The 16133-nt window shown below is 36.3% G+C and overlaps 2 protein-coding genes and 1 pseudogene across 2 annotated transcripts; 2 read left to right on the forward strand and 1 right to left on the reverse strand.

Moving 5' to 3' along the window:
* The first annotated feature begins 3932 nt into the window (after positions 1-3932).
* Positions 3933-6642, forward strand: LOC130054158 (histone H2A-beta, sperm-like; annotated as a pseudogene).
* Positions 6643-12969: 6327 nt separating this feature from the next.
* Positions 12970-13700, forward strand: LOC130054161 (histone H4). Its single transcript, XM_056162764.1, has one exon. It carries the CDS (start codon positions 13355-13357, stop codon positions 13664-13666), a length of 312 nt encoding a protein of 103 aa, XP_056018739.1. The 5' UTR covers positions 12970-13354; the 3' UTR covers positions 13667-13700.
* Positions 13701-14063: 363 nt separating this feature from the next.
* Positions 14064-16027, reverse strand: LOC125671042 (histone H2B-like). Its single transcript, XM_048906535.2, has one exon. The coding sequence runs from the start codon at positions 15984-15986 to the stop codon at positions 15513-15515; it is 474 nt and encodes a 157-aa protein (XP_048762492.1). The 5' UTR covers positions 15987-16027; the 3' UTR covers positions 14064-15512.
* Between the last annotated feature and the right edge of the window lie 106 nt (positions 16028-16133).

Raw genomic sequence — 16133 nt, forward strand, 5'->3', positions numbered from 1 at the left:
AGCGATATTTGGATGTGGCATTGAGAAGAAGTCATCATTATTCTCAAAATTTTGCATTCTGATTTTAGAAATGTAACATACGATACAATAATTTTTTTTATGAAAACGTATTTGCAGAGCAAATGTTACCCCTTTTATGAATATCTCGTAGTGTACAGAGAATGAAAATATAAACATTTCTTTTGCAGAAGTCATTGGTTGGTCTGAAATTTGACAAACGTGTCAAGATGTAACATTCGTGATGTAACATTCGTTACCGAGAAATTAATTAAAAGGAATGATATCACAATTTCCCGCGTATTTTTGCTCTCTGTCTGCATGATGTGGTATACGACATGAATGTCTACTATGAACATTTGAGTTTGAAAGTCAATACGTGTTAAACTTTGAGAATTAGGATTAATTTTCTCTTACGGTAAGTACTGTTACAACAACTGCAATGTTTGATATACAATATTGATTAAGCAGATGGAATGTTTTGGTCTGAATTTGTTCTTCTGATATCAAAGAATGTATATCGTATTCCAAATATCTCGAAATTCCTCTGGTGTAAGAATTACATTGAGTAGAACGCTGGTAACATACGTTTTTCAAAGTAACGTATGCTACCTAATGAAATGCTTGATTAGACATCAAATATTGAACTACATATTGACAAAATATCATCATTAACGATATATTTGTTGAATATCAACTATGTTATGAAGAAACAAATGTGTTACTGTTCCCGTATTCACCAGCATATATACAGATATCCTCTGCAAGAAATACAGACCATGTTTTTCTCTGCTACTGTCCTATTTATGATACATGTAACTATGCAACTCAACATTTATCAATTTGCTAGAATTCAGCATCTTTTCATAATATACCTTAGAAATGAAGGGATTAATCTCTGATGATTGTTCTATGCAATCTTATAGAGAAATCATTAAAAAATATTTTATCTGTATGTTACCAGGAATTCCGTTACGTAATATTATTCTTAATTTTTTATTTATTTTTTCAGAAATGGCGCTTGTGAGAGCAGAAGTACAGAATAACTACCATGGAAAAAAAAATGCATTAAAACATAAGAACAACCATGAAAAAATGTTTTAGAAATAATATTATATGCTCCCCTTGTGGCAATACTGAAAAGGTAGAATGTCTGTATAGACAGTGAAAATAAAGGTTTAACTACCGGTCAAAGGCTACCATAATGATACATGTAAGTTTTGTCTCTCAAAATACTTATAAGCAACTGGTCATTTGAGTAATTTTGTATGACCTTTGACCTTGTGACTTGAAATCCAATGGGGGTTATCTATTCATAAGGGGGCACCAGTGTTTCAAGTTTGATGTCTGTCAAGGAAAGACTTCTCAACGGACAATAGCGTATGTCCAGAGTAGTTTAACCGTTGTCCTTTTGACCTCAAAATCAATAGGGGACATCTATGTCTTAAGGTTCACGTTAAATATTCATTCATAACACCGCGTGGTGGATTATACTGACAGTTTCTATGGAAAGGTATTCCAAAATAACCAACAAAAACATAAGATTCGGTATACATTTAATCAAAATGTTGGGAAATTAAACATTTTCTTTATATTATTATTGTAAACAGATTGTTAGAAATGGGTAAATATGTTTCTTTCCATTTTTTGAATGGAAATGATGTGTTTACAGTAATGAAAGGAAAAATAAGAAACATACGTTACTTTCATTGTTTATTATAACAAAGAGCAATCCAGGTTTCAAAACATGTGTCTGTTATTTCTATAAGAATCATGAGCATTTGAATAGTGAAACATCAATCTTTTACTTTTGTTTTAATAGCATATTTATTGCAACTTAACAAATTCAGAAGAAAAGACACATTTGGTAAATTTTTTTTGCTTGTCTACGTTATATTTCTATTAAAATTGGTATTTCCATTGAATTAAGTGATGTCGTTATGATTTTGCAACATCAATCGTAAAGAATAACTGATGATGACATCGTTTTGGCATAATATTTTCATGGATGTACTGTTGTGTAAGTGTTGAAACATACGTTACATAATTATAGCGCTACTTCATTTACATACATAAAAGCTGTCGTTCTATATCTATTGCTAGTCTTTTGTTTTCATGTTTCATACATATTGAACTGTTCGAGAATATTTGTTAATCAATTTTATTTTCTGCCATTTCAAAGATATTGAAAGTGATATCTAGTCGTTTATTTTGCGCTCTTAAAATCTTATTGCTGACTTTTACAGCAGATAATTTCTTGTTGTGTTGATTAAATATTTTCTTTGAAAACCTGTATTTATTGTCTTTCGCAAATTAGAAAAATATATGCTCAGTCAATTCCAATACAAGTTTTGGAATAATACATGGAAAATTAATGTTTATCTTACACATTATCATGTCAAGGACTCGGTAACGATGGTTACATGTGAGAAAAATCTCGAAAAATATACCATACTTTGACCTACTGTAAAAAAAAAAAATCTGTCATACTTAACTTGAAACAATTTGAGGTGGGTGTTCAACAGATGTTTACCATTAATAAAGGCATGTTACCATATATATTTTGAATGGTCGATAAACCATGATTTTGAAACCCTCAATTGCACGCTTTTATTGACTTTGGGTGTGATGTTGTGCGGCGGCAGGAAAGGTGGTTACTGTTCGGTCGAAGGATTGATTGATTGATTGATTGGTTGGTTAAATTGATTGATTGTTTAACGTCCCGTCCGAGAATCTTTCACTCATGGAGACGTCACCATTGCCGGTGAAGGGCTGATAAATTTAGGCCTATGTTCGGCACTTATGGCCATCGATCAAGGAGGGATCTTTGTTATGCCACACCTGCTGTGACAGGGGACTTCGGTTTTTGCCGCCTCTTACGACAAGCAAGGGTGTACCGAGGGTCTCTTATAACTCGGATCCCCGCGTGATTTCGGTGGAAGGTCAAATCAGGATAAACAGAAGTAGAATACATAATAAACTGAGAACTGTGATTAGAGAAATAAATCCAGTTAAGAACTTGCTGAAATATGCCTTGAAATGTTTGAAACATGTTCTTTTACAGCTTTGCATATGCATGAAGGTACTAGCGTATATAACCAACAGTAACAGACAGGTAATAAATGAAGAGAAAGGTAACATGTGTACAGCACCAGTGTCAGGTGGACTGCATGGAATAGTAACAGTACAGTTTTACAAAATTTGGACAAAGAGTAAATCTATCATCGCTATTACATAATTTGCAAAACTGACAGCATTTTTAACTTTGTAAGTATTTGTAGGTAAAACATTTCACAAGTAAATAGCCTATGTAGAGGTATTCATCTCCAATTTCATCTGCATTATGTACAGGGATCACATAACTTACCAGATCTATCAATGCTAAAAGATCTGCCTGGTAATCTTTGACTGTCGCATCTAACATAAAAAAGATATGTGGAATCTAAGTATTGTGATCATGTATTTATAACAGAAATGTCCATGCACAGAATTTAGATATTCTTTTGTTAAGTATTGTGATCATGTATCTATAACAGAAATGTCCATGCACAGAATTTAGATATTCTTTTGTTAAGTATTGTGATCATGTATTTATAACAGGAATGTCCATGCACAGAATTTAGATATTCTTTTGTTAAGTTTTTGTCTACATTTTGTGTCTTACTTAATTGCTTCATAAGAGACCGATCACAGGCAACATTCGTGTGTAAAGAATTTGTTATGAATTATGGAAGATGCCCCCATGGGCCATGTAAAGCTTTCCACGATCAAATGAAGTACATAATACAATATCTGTTATGAATAAATCTCAACAACGGGAATATAGTGTTTAGGGACATATATGGACCGTGGATATCGGCCTGGGGAGCTCAGTGGTAACAGAACTTCAATACTACTGTAAAGGTCCCTCTACACAGGAAGACTGCGTGTTTAAAAGGGTTGATGTATTGCGTGCGAGGGTTATTCGTTGCTTTGATTTCGTCAGCGCACCGTATTGAATCAAGATGTCAGGACGTGGTAAAGGAGGCAAAGTGAAGGGAAAGGCAAAGAGCCGATCCTCCCGTGCGGGACTTCAGTTTCCCGTGGGTCGTATCCACCGTCTGCTGAGGAAGGGGAACTACGCCGAGAGAGTGGGAGCCGGCGCCCCCGTGTACCTGGCCGCCGTTCTGGAGTACTTGGCCGCCGAAGTCTTGGAATTGGCAGGCAACGCCGCCCGTGACAACAAGAAGACCAGAATCATTCCCCGTCACCTGCAGCTGGCCATCCGCAACGACGAGGAGTTGAACAAACTTCTGTCCGGCGTGACCATCGCCCAGGGTGGTGTCCTGCCCAACATCCAGGCCGTGCTCCTCCCCAAGAAGACCCAGAAACCCGCCAGCAAGTAAAAAGTACAAAGTCTGCTTGCAGGACCTATAACAAACGGCCGTTTTCACGGCCACCAACCTTTTTTGAAAAGACACCTCTATAAGCATCGAAATGTCAAGAATGACAGTCTAATCTTACATTCAATGCTCACTGAGAAATGGGGATGACAATATTTGCAGTAATTCATACATTTCAAGGCGCAAAATAAATGAATGCACGGCATGGGTTGCTATGTATTTGTTTGGGTTGTAATCGATAAGTAAGATTTACAAGAGAGAAGACATAAAAAAGCGCTATATAAATTGTCCTCACTCCTTTGGACTTCATTGAGAAATCATGGAAATACCAAAATGAAATGAGTTTTTATTTGCATTCTTTTTGTTTTTCTCAACCAGCTCTGTAGTTTGTCAATGGAAGAGTAAAACAAGGGTGCCAAAACTTTTGAAATACAGGGCGAGTGATCGTATAATCTTCACGTGGTCATTCTTGCTTTTAATTTACATAGACGAAAAGCCACAAAGGAAATGATTTTGTACCAGTATGAATGTGAGAAATAGAGGTAGACATGGAGCTATCTGACATTAGATAGGGTGATCATGATGTGATGGGGCAATAAAAAAAAAAAATGGAAAGAGAACAAAATCTTTGGAGACGACATAGACGATCGCGATCCTGGTACATGGATTGTAAATATATCCGCAAACAAAATATCACTATCTTGGCCGAATTGTTTTATCTCCGAAATATACTCAATTTATTTATGGATTCACCAATCATGTTACACAATATGAGATATATAATGACAACAAACTAAATACTAACAGTTCATTTACATGTATATGTAAATACAAGTATATATTTGACATGTACCTGTGATATTACACTGCATGTATATGCAATGTAGTATTGCATATCAACATAAATTAAATGTAGTTATAGCACTTTACTTTGGGTGCGCAATTCAAAACATTCATGTAAAAATTCACACAATCTTCTGACATGAACGACATTGACAGGGTTGCATAGTACTTTACAATGGTTTTCCTTTGATATATCATCATCTGAATTGTAGATGTTCAAAGGGTAATATTTCTTTCTTATATCTTTATACATGAAGCAGTCATATAAAAAAGAAAAGAAAAGTGTTTTTAAAAAAATACTGTAGTTTATCGCAAAATGACGACTTTACTTATAAGCATGAGGAATTTATTTTTGGTTCATATAAATACTAAACATTTGTTGAAAATTTTCTGAATACATTCGATCCATGGGTTTTCGAACCCTTTTCCTCCGCAAATGGTATGCTCAAATATATATATCGTATTTATTTTAAACCTTGACGTATGCAGGAAAACGCCCTCCGTATAAACCGACAACTTTTTAATTCTTGAAAAACGATTTTCAATTTCGGTGATTAATTTCACATGAACACGTTCGACTGAGTCTAGAAATTTCACACTGGGTGTGACTGCATCCCGATTACTTTGTCCAACAAGTCAAACGGGTATACATGAAATGGTCTTACTCGACTTCTTTCTTTCGTTAGAAAATCAGATTCCCTCTCATTAAATAACACTCATTCGTAGACGAAAACGAGCCTACATACTATTGCAAAAAGAACTATTGATCCTGGCAAATGATCGAACTTTAAGAACATTAGAAATCATTGTATTGGCACCGTCCAAACGCAACGGACAGATACTACACACACGACTGTAATTAGTACTCTTAAATCCCACCTATTCGCGAAACGCATACATGTGATAGATAATCCATATTGTGCCTGTGGAAAAATCGAAACAACAACACACTTTTTACTTGAATAAATTTATTGATCCATTAAGACCAATAACTGTAAATATCCTTGTACATGGAGACTTTACTAAAAAAAAATTCCTATATTAAAAATAGTTTCATTATATACATGTGCATCATCCAAAAGATATGTAGCTTAATCTCGTCGACTTCCGCTTTTATGCATGTGTAGAGTGGTGGAATTTCTTGTTTGGAAGTTATTGTATATCCATTTCTGATGAACTTAGGTCATAACATCTCTTCCAATAATGATCTATTTACTTGTTGGATTTTTTTCTTTCATTTTTCTTTACTTCCTCGTTGTCATTTTTTGTCATGTGCAACGGGCAAATGCACACTTACCATTCAAAGTTCAAACGGATTAATATAAGTGCCTATACAACTTGATTCCGAATCCTGTGTGCATATAACGTATTGTGTATATACATATATTGATTTATTCAAATGAAATAAAGTTTAAACTAATTTTTTTTTTTTTATCACCCCATACGTACGTTTTATCGCCTGCTTATAGGATAAACCTGATTTTTAAGATTGTTTTAATTTGAAACCTCTTTGTTTTATCGAAACCTTTTAAACAAACAGAGCTATTACTATTTAACAGAAAAGTATAGGCAAATCGTAAGCATGTCCTGAAACCTTTCCCGAGTTTGGATCATGTGTCACCTTCTGAAACTTCAATTGATAATATAGCACCTAAATTTATCATTTCTTTTACATTTTTGATGGTATGTGCGTATTGTGTACAGCTCAATATAAGTGAATTGATCCCTACTCACAAAGTAGCGTAAAAGTGGCTCTATATATCATATATATACAGTGTGCGAAATTAACCATGGACCGATAGGCAATGTCTATAGAAAATCGAGTCGGTCTATAACAATCAAAATAGCTATAGACCAACTTGTCTATAGGAATTCTGAGTAAATAACTGGTTCTCTGTTGCTTATTTAACATATATATGAGAAGCGGGGCCAGTTTATATGTAGTACGCCAATGTTTCTGTTTACCCCTTAGCTGTAATAAAATGTTCCCCAATGTAATTACAAATCATTCGAATCAGATTATTCAATTTGATATTTACTTCAATGCACGCCATTTTCGTGCAAATTCGCAATGTCCTTTTTGATGGTTTTAAAAATACGTGAAAGATGCACGCACTTGAGTCAAACGGAAAGCGGTCAGTACAAGTTCCAGCAAGGCCAAAGTCGCAGAAAATCATGAGAAAACGAAACGTAGTAGAAGTACGTGACTTGGATGAAGAATCAGATAGTGAAACTGAGCTGGAACAAAATGAAAAAGAAAACGAAATTCTAATTGAAAAGCTTGCCGTGCATGCAATTGAAAAAGAATATAATTATACTATGAACAAATTGCCAAACCGAATTTGTGTCAATTATTTATTTTTTAATAACAATGAATAATGCATGTTAAATTTTGGTCTATAGGAATTTGTTGTGGTCTATAGGAAATAAAATGACTATGGACCGAAAGTTTATAGGACTTTAAAGTTAGTTTCGCACACTGTATATATATATTATGTATCTACTGTGGAAAGTATCTAATCACTCTTACGATAACCTCGTAGCATAGCACTTACATAATAATTGGAAGAAAATAAAACAAACAAACCAAAAAAAAAAAAAAAAAAAAAATTGAAAAGAAACCCACAACAACAACAAACATAAAAAAGAAACAAAAGCAAAGTAAACAAACAAACAACCAGTTTAATTACACTTCATTTAAAATCAAAACATCAAGATTGGTCATAATTTGTACATTTCATCTGTGTAATTTTTATTGAATACAGGCATTATTTATAAAAAGTATGTGTAAACAAGGATTAACGTTTTTCTTTTAAATCATAAATCAAAGCAAATATCTTATGTTGTGTTGTATATATTTCTATAGTAAAGTAAATAGACCAGGATTTTCTTTTTTTTTTTAGGCGTGTGCTTGTGTTCTTAATATTGTGTAAGCCCATTCCAAACCGTTCTACGCAATCGTTAATGTCTACCGCTCGCTTTTGATACCCGATGTGTACGACCCCCGGATGTTTTTCAAAAATTCTGACCGACATGATGTTTTCTACAGCAAAAGGAAAACGAGTGTGCCTTCTTTCAAGCTTCGAAAGGAAATCAAGCAACAATGATATTTGTTATCGGCCACTGGAAAAAAATTACCCAATTTTAATGAATGAATGGACTTGCAAATCGCCGGTTGAGGTGTCTATATTTCTGGATTTTGACTGCTGTAGTTTGGCAAAGCCCAATATGTAAGTAAATAGAATGACAGGGGGAAATGTAGACCAGGGGGTTCCGATAACATATCCGGCGGATATTCCATTGTTGAAGCGCAACTCGAATGCAAAGACTAACATCAAAGCACATCTAAACAACACAATACACATACCGATCGACTCGAACAGATTGGATGTTTTCAAGGAGGTCCGCGCTTGATGTAAACAAAACAGATTGTGCGTTCCGATCGACTATTATTTACCGTTCTCGCATCGTTCGAAAACATGGCAGACACCGCAGCTCCCGCGAAAAAGAAGGTTTCCAAGCCCAAAGTGCCCGCAGCGCACCCAAAATACATCGACATGATCAAGGCTGCCCTCGGGTCACTGAAAGAGCGTGGTGGATCTTCTAGACAAGCCATTCTTAAGCACCTGATGGCCAATTATAAAGTGGGCAATGACGTCAACTCCATCAATGCTCACCTCAAAATGGCCCTTAAGAATGGAGTCAAAAAGGGTGCGTTGAAGCAAGCCAAGGGTAAAGGTGCCAGCGGCTCCTTCAAGCTTGGAGATAAGCCCAAGGCTGAGCAGAAGCCTAAAGCCAAGAAAGTAGCCAAACCAAAGGCTGCCAAACCTAAGAAGGCTGCTGCTGCTGCCAAGCCCAAGAAGGCGGCCGTAGAGAAAAAAGTGAAGAAGACGCCAAAGAAACCAGCCGCACCCAAGAAGGCCAAGACTCCCAAGAAGAAGGCGGCAGCCAAGAAGCCCGCAGCCAAGGCCCCCAAGAAGGCCAAGAGCCCCAAGAAGCCCGCCGCCAAAAAATCCAAGACCCCCAAGAAGGCCGCCGCCAAGAAATAAGCAGTCTTTGCAATATTCCTGCACAGAGTGTTTACTCACAAAACAAAAGCCCTTTTTAGGGCTACCAACATTTTTAGAAAAGATGCCGTTCTTACACGTGTGAGAGAAATGCGTTTCTACGTCATTTAAGTGAATACTGATTCAAGCTGTTTTAACGTTTTCATACTTTGATTTACTTGTCCTGCATGTCATTCAGTTAAAAGAGGGGGGGGGGGGGGGAGGGAGGAAACTAACCCACGCTTTTACAAACAACATGACATTTTTTTATCTGATTTATTACCTCTCCCTTCCTAAAGCTGTAGGGTAAGAAATAAGATGGAGACCGGTGAATTATGACAACATATAGTACAGTACCTGCATCATTTAGTCCTCATTCGTTTGAGTAAAGCTAGCTGAATTGAAACATTTCTTATACATCCAATGGCTTGATTGTTTTCATTCGGTTTATTGTCCGATAAGAAAACAAAAATTAAAAGTATCATCCGTGGACTTTTATTTCAGTACTTGATTTGTATACAGTCCAGGTTTGGCAGGACTACACATAATTCACTCTCATAATGCAATGTTTCATGTGTGTAACAATGTTTTCAGACTTTAGTCAACGAGAAATGTCTGATCGGTGTCTAAAAGTGAAAGAATGGGGTTCTTTCTTTGTTAGGAACAGAGTGACGATAAGAGTAAGTTGTAATTCTCGCACGTCTAATTTAGCCTTCAAAATGAAATAAGGATTTACACATTTTAAACAGTTCTCCGTTGTCCAGAGACTCGCTCACTTCATGTGTACATGAACTTCATAGCCTCAATGTTGTTCAAGATTTATATATAGGAGTGATTTTTGTTTGGATGTAACAGTAGTCTAGGATTCTGGAATGATTTGGGGTCTTGAAATTCACAAAGCTGTCCGAAAAAGTCATTAGTCACAACTAACTAGTACTGTCTAATAACATCAAATCATATACCAATGATGTTAGTCACAACTATTATTAAGTGAAAAGAAACAAAAATTTAACGACTTTTTTTTATTGGGTGTTTCTTGAATTCCAAGAATTATGATTATTCTAGTAAGAATGCAATGTCATATATCATCTCTATCCAAATATATTTGAGGTCTGCTTTTGTCAAATAACTATTTTGCAACCTCTTTGTTAAATGTTCAGGTTACAAATTTGATAATCATTGGTTTAAACTATATTTATATGTATCGGTGCAAAATATACAAACAGGTGAGAAAGGAAGACTTTAAAACAAAATTCTATGTACGAATGAATGTATGTATGTACATACGTACGCATACATGTACTAAGAACTTTGGGAATCTGGGATATTTCAATTGCATATGATAAATATACAAAATTTAGTATTAATATGGAATTATGTATATTTATGTGCTATTGAAATATCCCAGATTCCCAAAGTTCTTAGTACATGTACATATTTTAAAATACTTATGGTAGAAGACTGCCAGTCTGATCGACTGGGCACAAGCACTGTCCCTTGGTACCTAGCTCTGCATTCAGGACAGCATTTTATACTGTTTCACTTTTACTTCCCACATTGCATCCTTGTTGTGCTGTGCATTTTCATTCTATGTTGTTATGAGCCAATATTTCAGATCAATGTTAATATAGAAATCCTTTACATATCTACATGTACGTGTGTATACAATCATGTATGTGTATATATGTGTTTATGTATACATGTATATGTACGGTGTGTGTATCTATAAGTATATGGTATCATGTGTTTACAATGAATATGATAAAATTGTGTATGCTCACTGAGGGTCCTTAACTGGTGAATAAATAAATAAATGTATCTCCTTTTAAATGTTTTTAACATTTACTTGTCTGTCCATACTTTTGTATCCACAAATAATGTTTACAATTGTACCCTGAAATCCCTTGTAACACCCCATCCCCTTCATTGTTTTTTTGGTTTTAATTTTTACAAGTTTATGAATTCTGAGCAAAATGTGGATTGAAATGTCCCAAGTCAAGACCAATCAACGCTGCATACCAGCGGCTAATCGCAGAGTGTCTTTCTGAACCGCTTAACCAATGACAAGTGTCGTAAGATATGAGAGCGCCGATTTCGATTTGCTTATAAACTCTAGTGTTTCCGATCGGGCACTTTATTCTATCCGAATAATTGGAGAAGATGGCACGTACAAAGCAGACCGCAAGAAAATCTACTGGAGGCAAAGCCCCACGAAAACAGTTGGCTACTAAGGCCGCCCGTAAGAGCGCCCCAGCCACCGGTGGCGTCAAGAAGCCCCACAGATACAGGCCAGGAACTGTCGCTCTTCGTGAGATCAGACGGTACCAGAAAAGCACTGAGCTTCTCATCAGGAAACTCCCATTCCAGCGTCTGGTCCGTGAAATTGCACAGGACTTCAAGACCGATCTGCGTTTCCAGAGCTCTGCCGTTATGGCCCTTCAGGAAGCTAGCGAGGCCTACCTTGTAGGACTTTTTGAGGATACCAACTTGTGCGCTATCCACGCCAAGAGGGTGACCATCATGCCCAAGGATATCCAGCTTGCCAGACGTATCCGTGGCGAGCGAGCTTAATTTCACTCGTGTGACACTCAAACAAACGGCCGTTTTCACGGCCACCTAATTCTTTCGAAAAGATGCCTTCATATTGCTCTTGATCAAGAAACTTGTCGTGAATAAAGTATGACTGAATGACATGCATAACCCTACATCCACAAACTACTTGACCCAAGTCTGGTAAATTTCTGTAAAATAAGAAAAGTTTTAACGCAACTTCAGTAATGAAACTAAATGCTGCGAATGTGAACACGTACAGCTATACTGTCAAAACAGTAGTATACATTGCAGAGCATCAATTGTACACATGACAACAAATGCACATTGAAAATCCTTGTCAGCAGGAAAGTACACAACAAACTAGACAAACCTAGAGAATAGCTGTATAGAACGTACTAAGAACGCATACATAGAGAAATCGGTAGTCTGTAGTACACACTAAAACAACCTACCTAATTCTAGAAGGGTCAGATACTACGGTATTTCATTCAACCAACTCTGGGCTTTTGAGGGCATGTAAAGCATGCATTAATAAGAGAAATTAAGGGGTTCAAATAATAGCTAGCATCAATAGCGCACGGAGAAATTCTATAACAACAACAACAAAATATATAAATAAAAACCCAGATGTAGAAATATGTAGACGTTAGGGGGGTCATGATTATTTTGAGAGGTCAATGAAATCTTCACTTCGTATTACATTCTTGCGTATATAATGACAGAACATCGTATATTTCATTATGTTAATTCAAATCTTGTCTGAAATCAGTATTACACGTGTAACACCGTGTTAAATGTGTGCAGTGCAGAAATGTGAACTCTGACAGTAATAATATATCGCCATGATTGTTATTTATTTATATTGTTGTAATTAATTACTAGTTAATCTGTACACCCCCACCCCCTTGAGGGCCCTTAATTGATGAATTAACATATGTCATAACATTTTATATCAGGAGACCATACATACAATCTAACAAAGGGCTTGAATTTCTTTTTCAACTTGCACAGATATATTTCTTATTTTCAACATGTTGAGTAGAAATTTGCTTAGCTTGATTAATAATGGATTATCTTTATTATTTACCTTTTCTCTCCCTTTTTTGTTGTTGTTTTTTGGATATAGTATAGTAGACTTTCACAGTTGTGAGCCATGTTTTCATATTAATTACCCTAATAAAAAAAATGCTATTATTGTGTGTTAATTAAAAGGAAAACAAAACGATGATTTAAAAAAAACAGAACAGAAACTAAGCTAGGAAATCTCAAATGTGTGCGCAGATTAAATATTATATTCCTATCAAAATAAATAAATACTTGTATACTGTGCAAAAGAAATGTAAACAAACACAGGTAGGCGCGTTTAGCGAGAACCAATCACGATGTAGTTAACAGCGCTTCTTCGGACACGACAATCGACTAGCCGAAGTTTCAAGGTATAATGCGCTCTAACGGGTCGTCAATTAGGGCTATATAAACCAGCAATTTCTCAATTTGTCAGGTCATTCAGCACTTGTCTATTGATCAGCAATCATGTCAGGAAGAGGCAAAGGAGGAAAAGGTCTTGGAAAGGGGGGCGCCAAGCGTCACAGGAAAGTCCTTAGAGATAACATCCAGGGTATTACCAAGCCCGCCATCCGTCGTCTTGCACGTAGAGGTGGAGTCAAACGTATCTCTGGACTCATTTACGAGGAGACCCGTGGTGTATTGAAAGTTTTCCTTGAGAACGTGATTCGTGATGCTGTCACCTACACCGAGCACGCCAAGAGAAAGACAGTCACAGCCATGGATGTTGTCTACGCCCTCAAGAGACAGGGACGCACTCTTTACGGATTCGGTGGTTAGATACTCTTATCACCGTTTGTGCATCCCAGCGCAAAAACAAAACGGCCGTTATAACGGCCACCAAATTCTTTGAAAAGACGCCTCTATGAAACGTTATCAAGAGAAACGGTTACCCTGTATTGTACTTTTAGTTAACAAATTGGCATACAACTTGTTACGAAAAGGTATGCAGTTTGTGGTTAACATGTTTCATTTGCAGTTAAGAGATTTCAATTTGATACTTGGATTTCTTTTCATATCAAGTAAATAGTCGGACTACACCACAACTTTGTAGGTTTATGTTCACAAACAACCAATTGATACCCAAGATCATTATTGAGCAGAAAGGCTGACCATGCAAATCCTATACTCCCAATAAATTTACATTGTGAGCATTGTAATATATATCTCGCACACATTTATCTAGATGGATTGTTTATTTATCACACAATAACATAAATGATTTGGACACTTTACACATATGAAGGAGACAAAACGAAGACTTAAAAAAGCAGCTGATAATTGTGATAACCCCCGTATTACAAAATATCCCACGTGACTGTATACAAAGTACTAATTAGTACTATAGATATTTTAAAATGCATACCATGTAGGCACATGTTAAATTAAATTGATTATATTGTTATTGCTTCTTGTCGTCACAAATGTCCTACAAACATGTTTTTCTTTTTTCTTCTTCTTTTATACAAACTCGTTTATTGCTAGGAATGCTGAAATAGCAAACTCAAGACTTTCTATTTGGCAGATTCCTCTGTGGAAGGCAAAGTAAATGTAATATATGTTTTCATCTTAATTAACATCATTACATGGGTATCTAGTTTACCATTTGGTGACAGTTGACTTTCGTAACATATGCATTTACTAATTCTGTACATTGTAACTGGAAAGTACTTGCAAACCGTGAGATATTGATGCGTGGCACACCTACACAATATAAACCAATACACAATATGCAGTCGCATGAAAGATGTTGTACAAACTTTTTTTTTCCAAGATTGGATTCATAAAGAGACTTATCATTATCAATTCACCTATTAAGGGCCTGTTGGGGGGGACATGTGCATTTTTAAAATATAATCTTACACATGCGATTCAACATTTCATATAATAATATTGTGTGTATCTGTTTATTCTACATGTTTCTGTTTTCTATCCTTTAAATAGCATTGTGTGTTGCCTCTTGTTGATGTATCAGGCATATTATATATTGCACTAGGGAAAACACACATGCATCAACTGAGTACTGATCAATGCCTACATGCGAAACTTAAAATGCCTCCAATGAGTGTATTACTCTTTACTGTGTATTGTCTTTACTTGTATCAACAATTATATACTTTTAATTACATGTTTATGCTCATTTATTAGCTGTCATTTGGGTGTTGGGTGCTGCAAAACTGATTTACTATTTCAATGACAGAAAATAATAAGACTTAGAAACTTTTTTGTTAATATCAATATTTCTCTATAATGCTATATATTCAACAGAGCCAAAATGTTTATTTTGATAACATCTTCCATCTTAGTTTCAATTTTATCAATGACTGGTTAAAGTTACAAACAAAGCTATCATAATAAGTGATGAAATGTATGCAGTTGAAAATGAACACAATGAGATATACATTTGTTTGTTTGATTGTGTATTCTGAATGGCTCGTCTTGAATTCTATTTCAATATAGTACAGTGTGTAACACACATAGTACACTTGTGTATGCATATTTTGTAGATATGCAATGTCAACCAATAAACGTTTCTCAATGCATTGTTATAAAAGGCATCTTTTCGAAAAATTTGTGTGGCCCTGAAAAGGGCCGTTTGAGTTTGAGGTTCAAGTCCTTGCTCAGTTTACTTGCTGCTGGTGTACTTGGTGACAGCCTTGGTACCCTCAGAGACGGCGTGCTTGGCCAATTCACCGGGCAAGAGAAGTCGGACAGCGGTCTGGATTTCTCTGCTGGTGATGGTTGAGCGTTTGTTGTAGTGGGCCAGGCGGGAAGCTTCAGCGGCGATTCTCTCGAAAATGTCATTGACAAACGAGTTCATGATGCTCATAGCTTTGCTGGAAACGCCAGTGTCTGGGTGGACCTGCTTCAGGACTTTGTAAATGTAGATGGCATAGGATTCCCTCCTCTTCCTGCGCTTCTTCTTGTCCCCAGTTCTCTGGGCCTTCGCCTTAGTGGCGGCTTTCTTAGCTCCTTTCGATCCGGCTTTAGGTGGCATGTTTACTAGTAAACTATGTGTGGAACAAATGGCCGCGCTGCTATTTATATTACACGGTCGGATAACGGCGGATAAGCGTATTACGGACCTCCTTGTAAACATTAATTCGTTCGGTGTTGCGCCAAGGTACGAGAAACATGATGGCCACGATTGGCTGGCAGTTGAATCCGACTGCGTGTTTAAAAGGGTTGATGTATTGCGTGCGAGGGTTATTCGTTGCTTTGATTTCGTCAGCGCACCGTATTGAAT

This window comes from Ostrea edulis, chromosome 4, assembly GCF_947568905.1.
Source record: "Ostrea edulis chromosome 4, xbOstEdul1.1, whole genome shotgun sequence".
NCBI classification, from domain to species: Eukaryota; Metazoa; Mollusca; class Bivalvia; order Ostreida; family Ostreidae; genus Ostrea; species Ostrea edulis.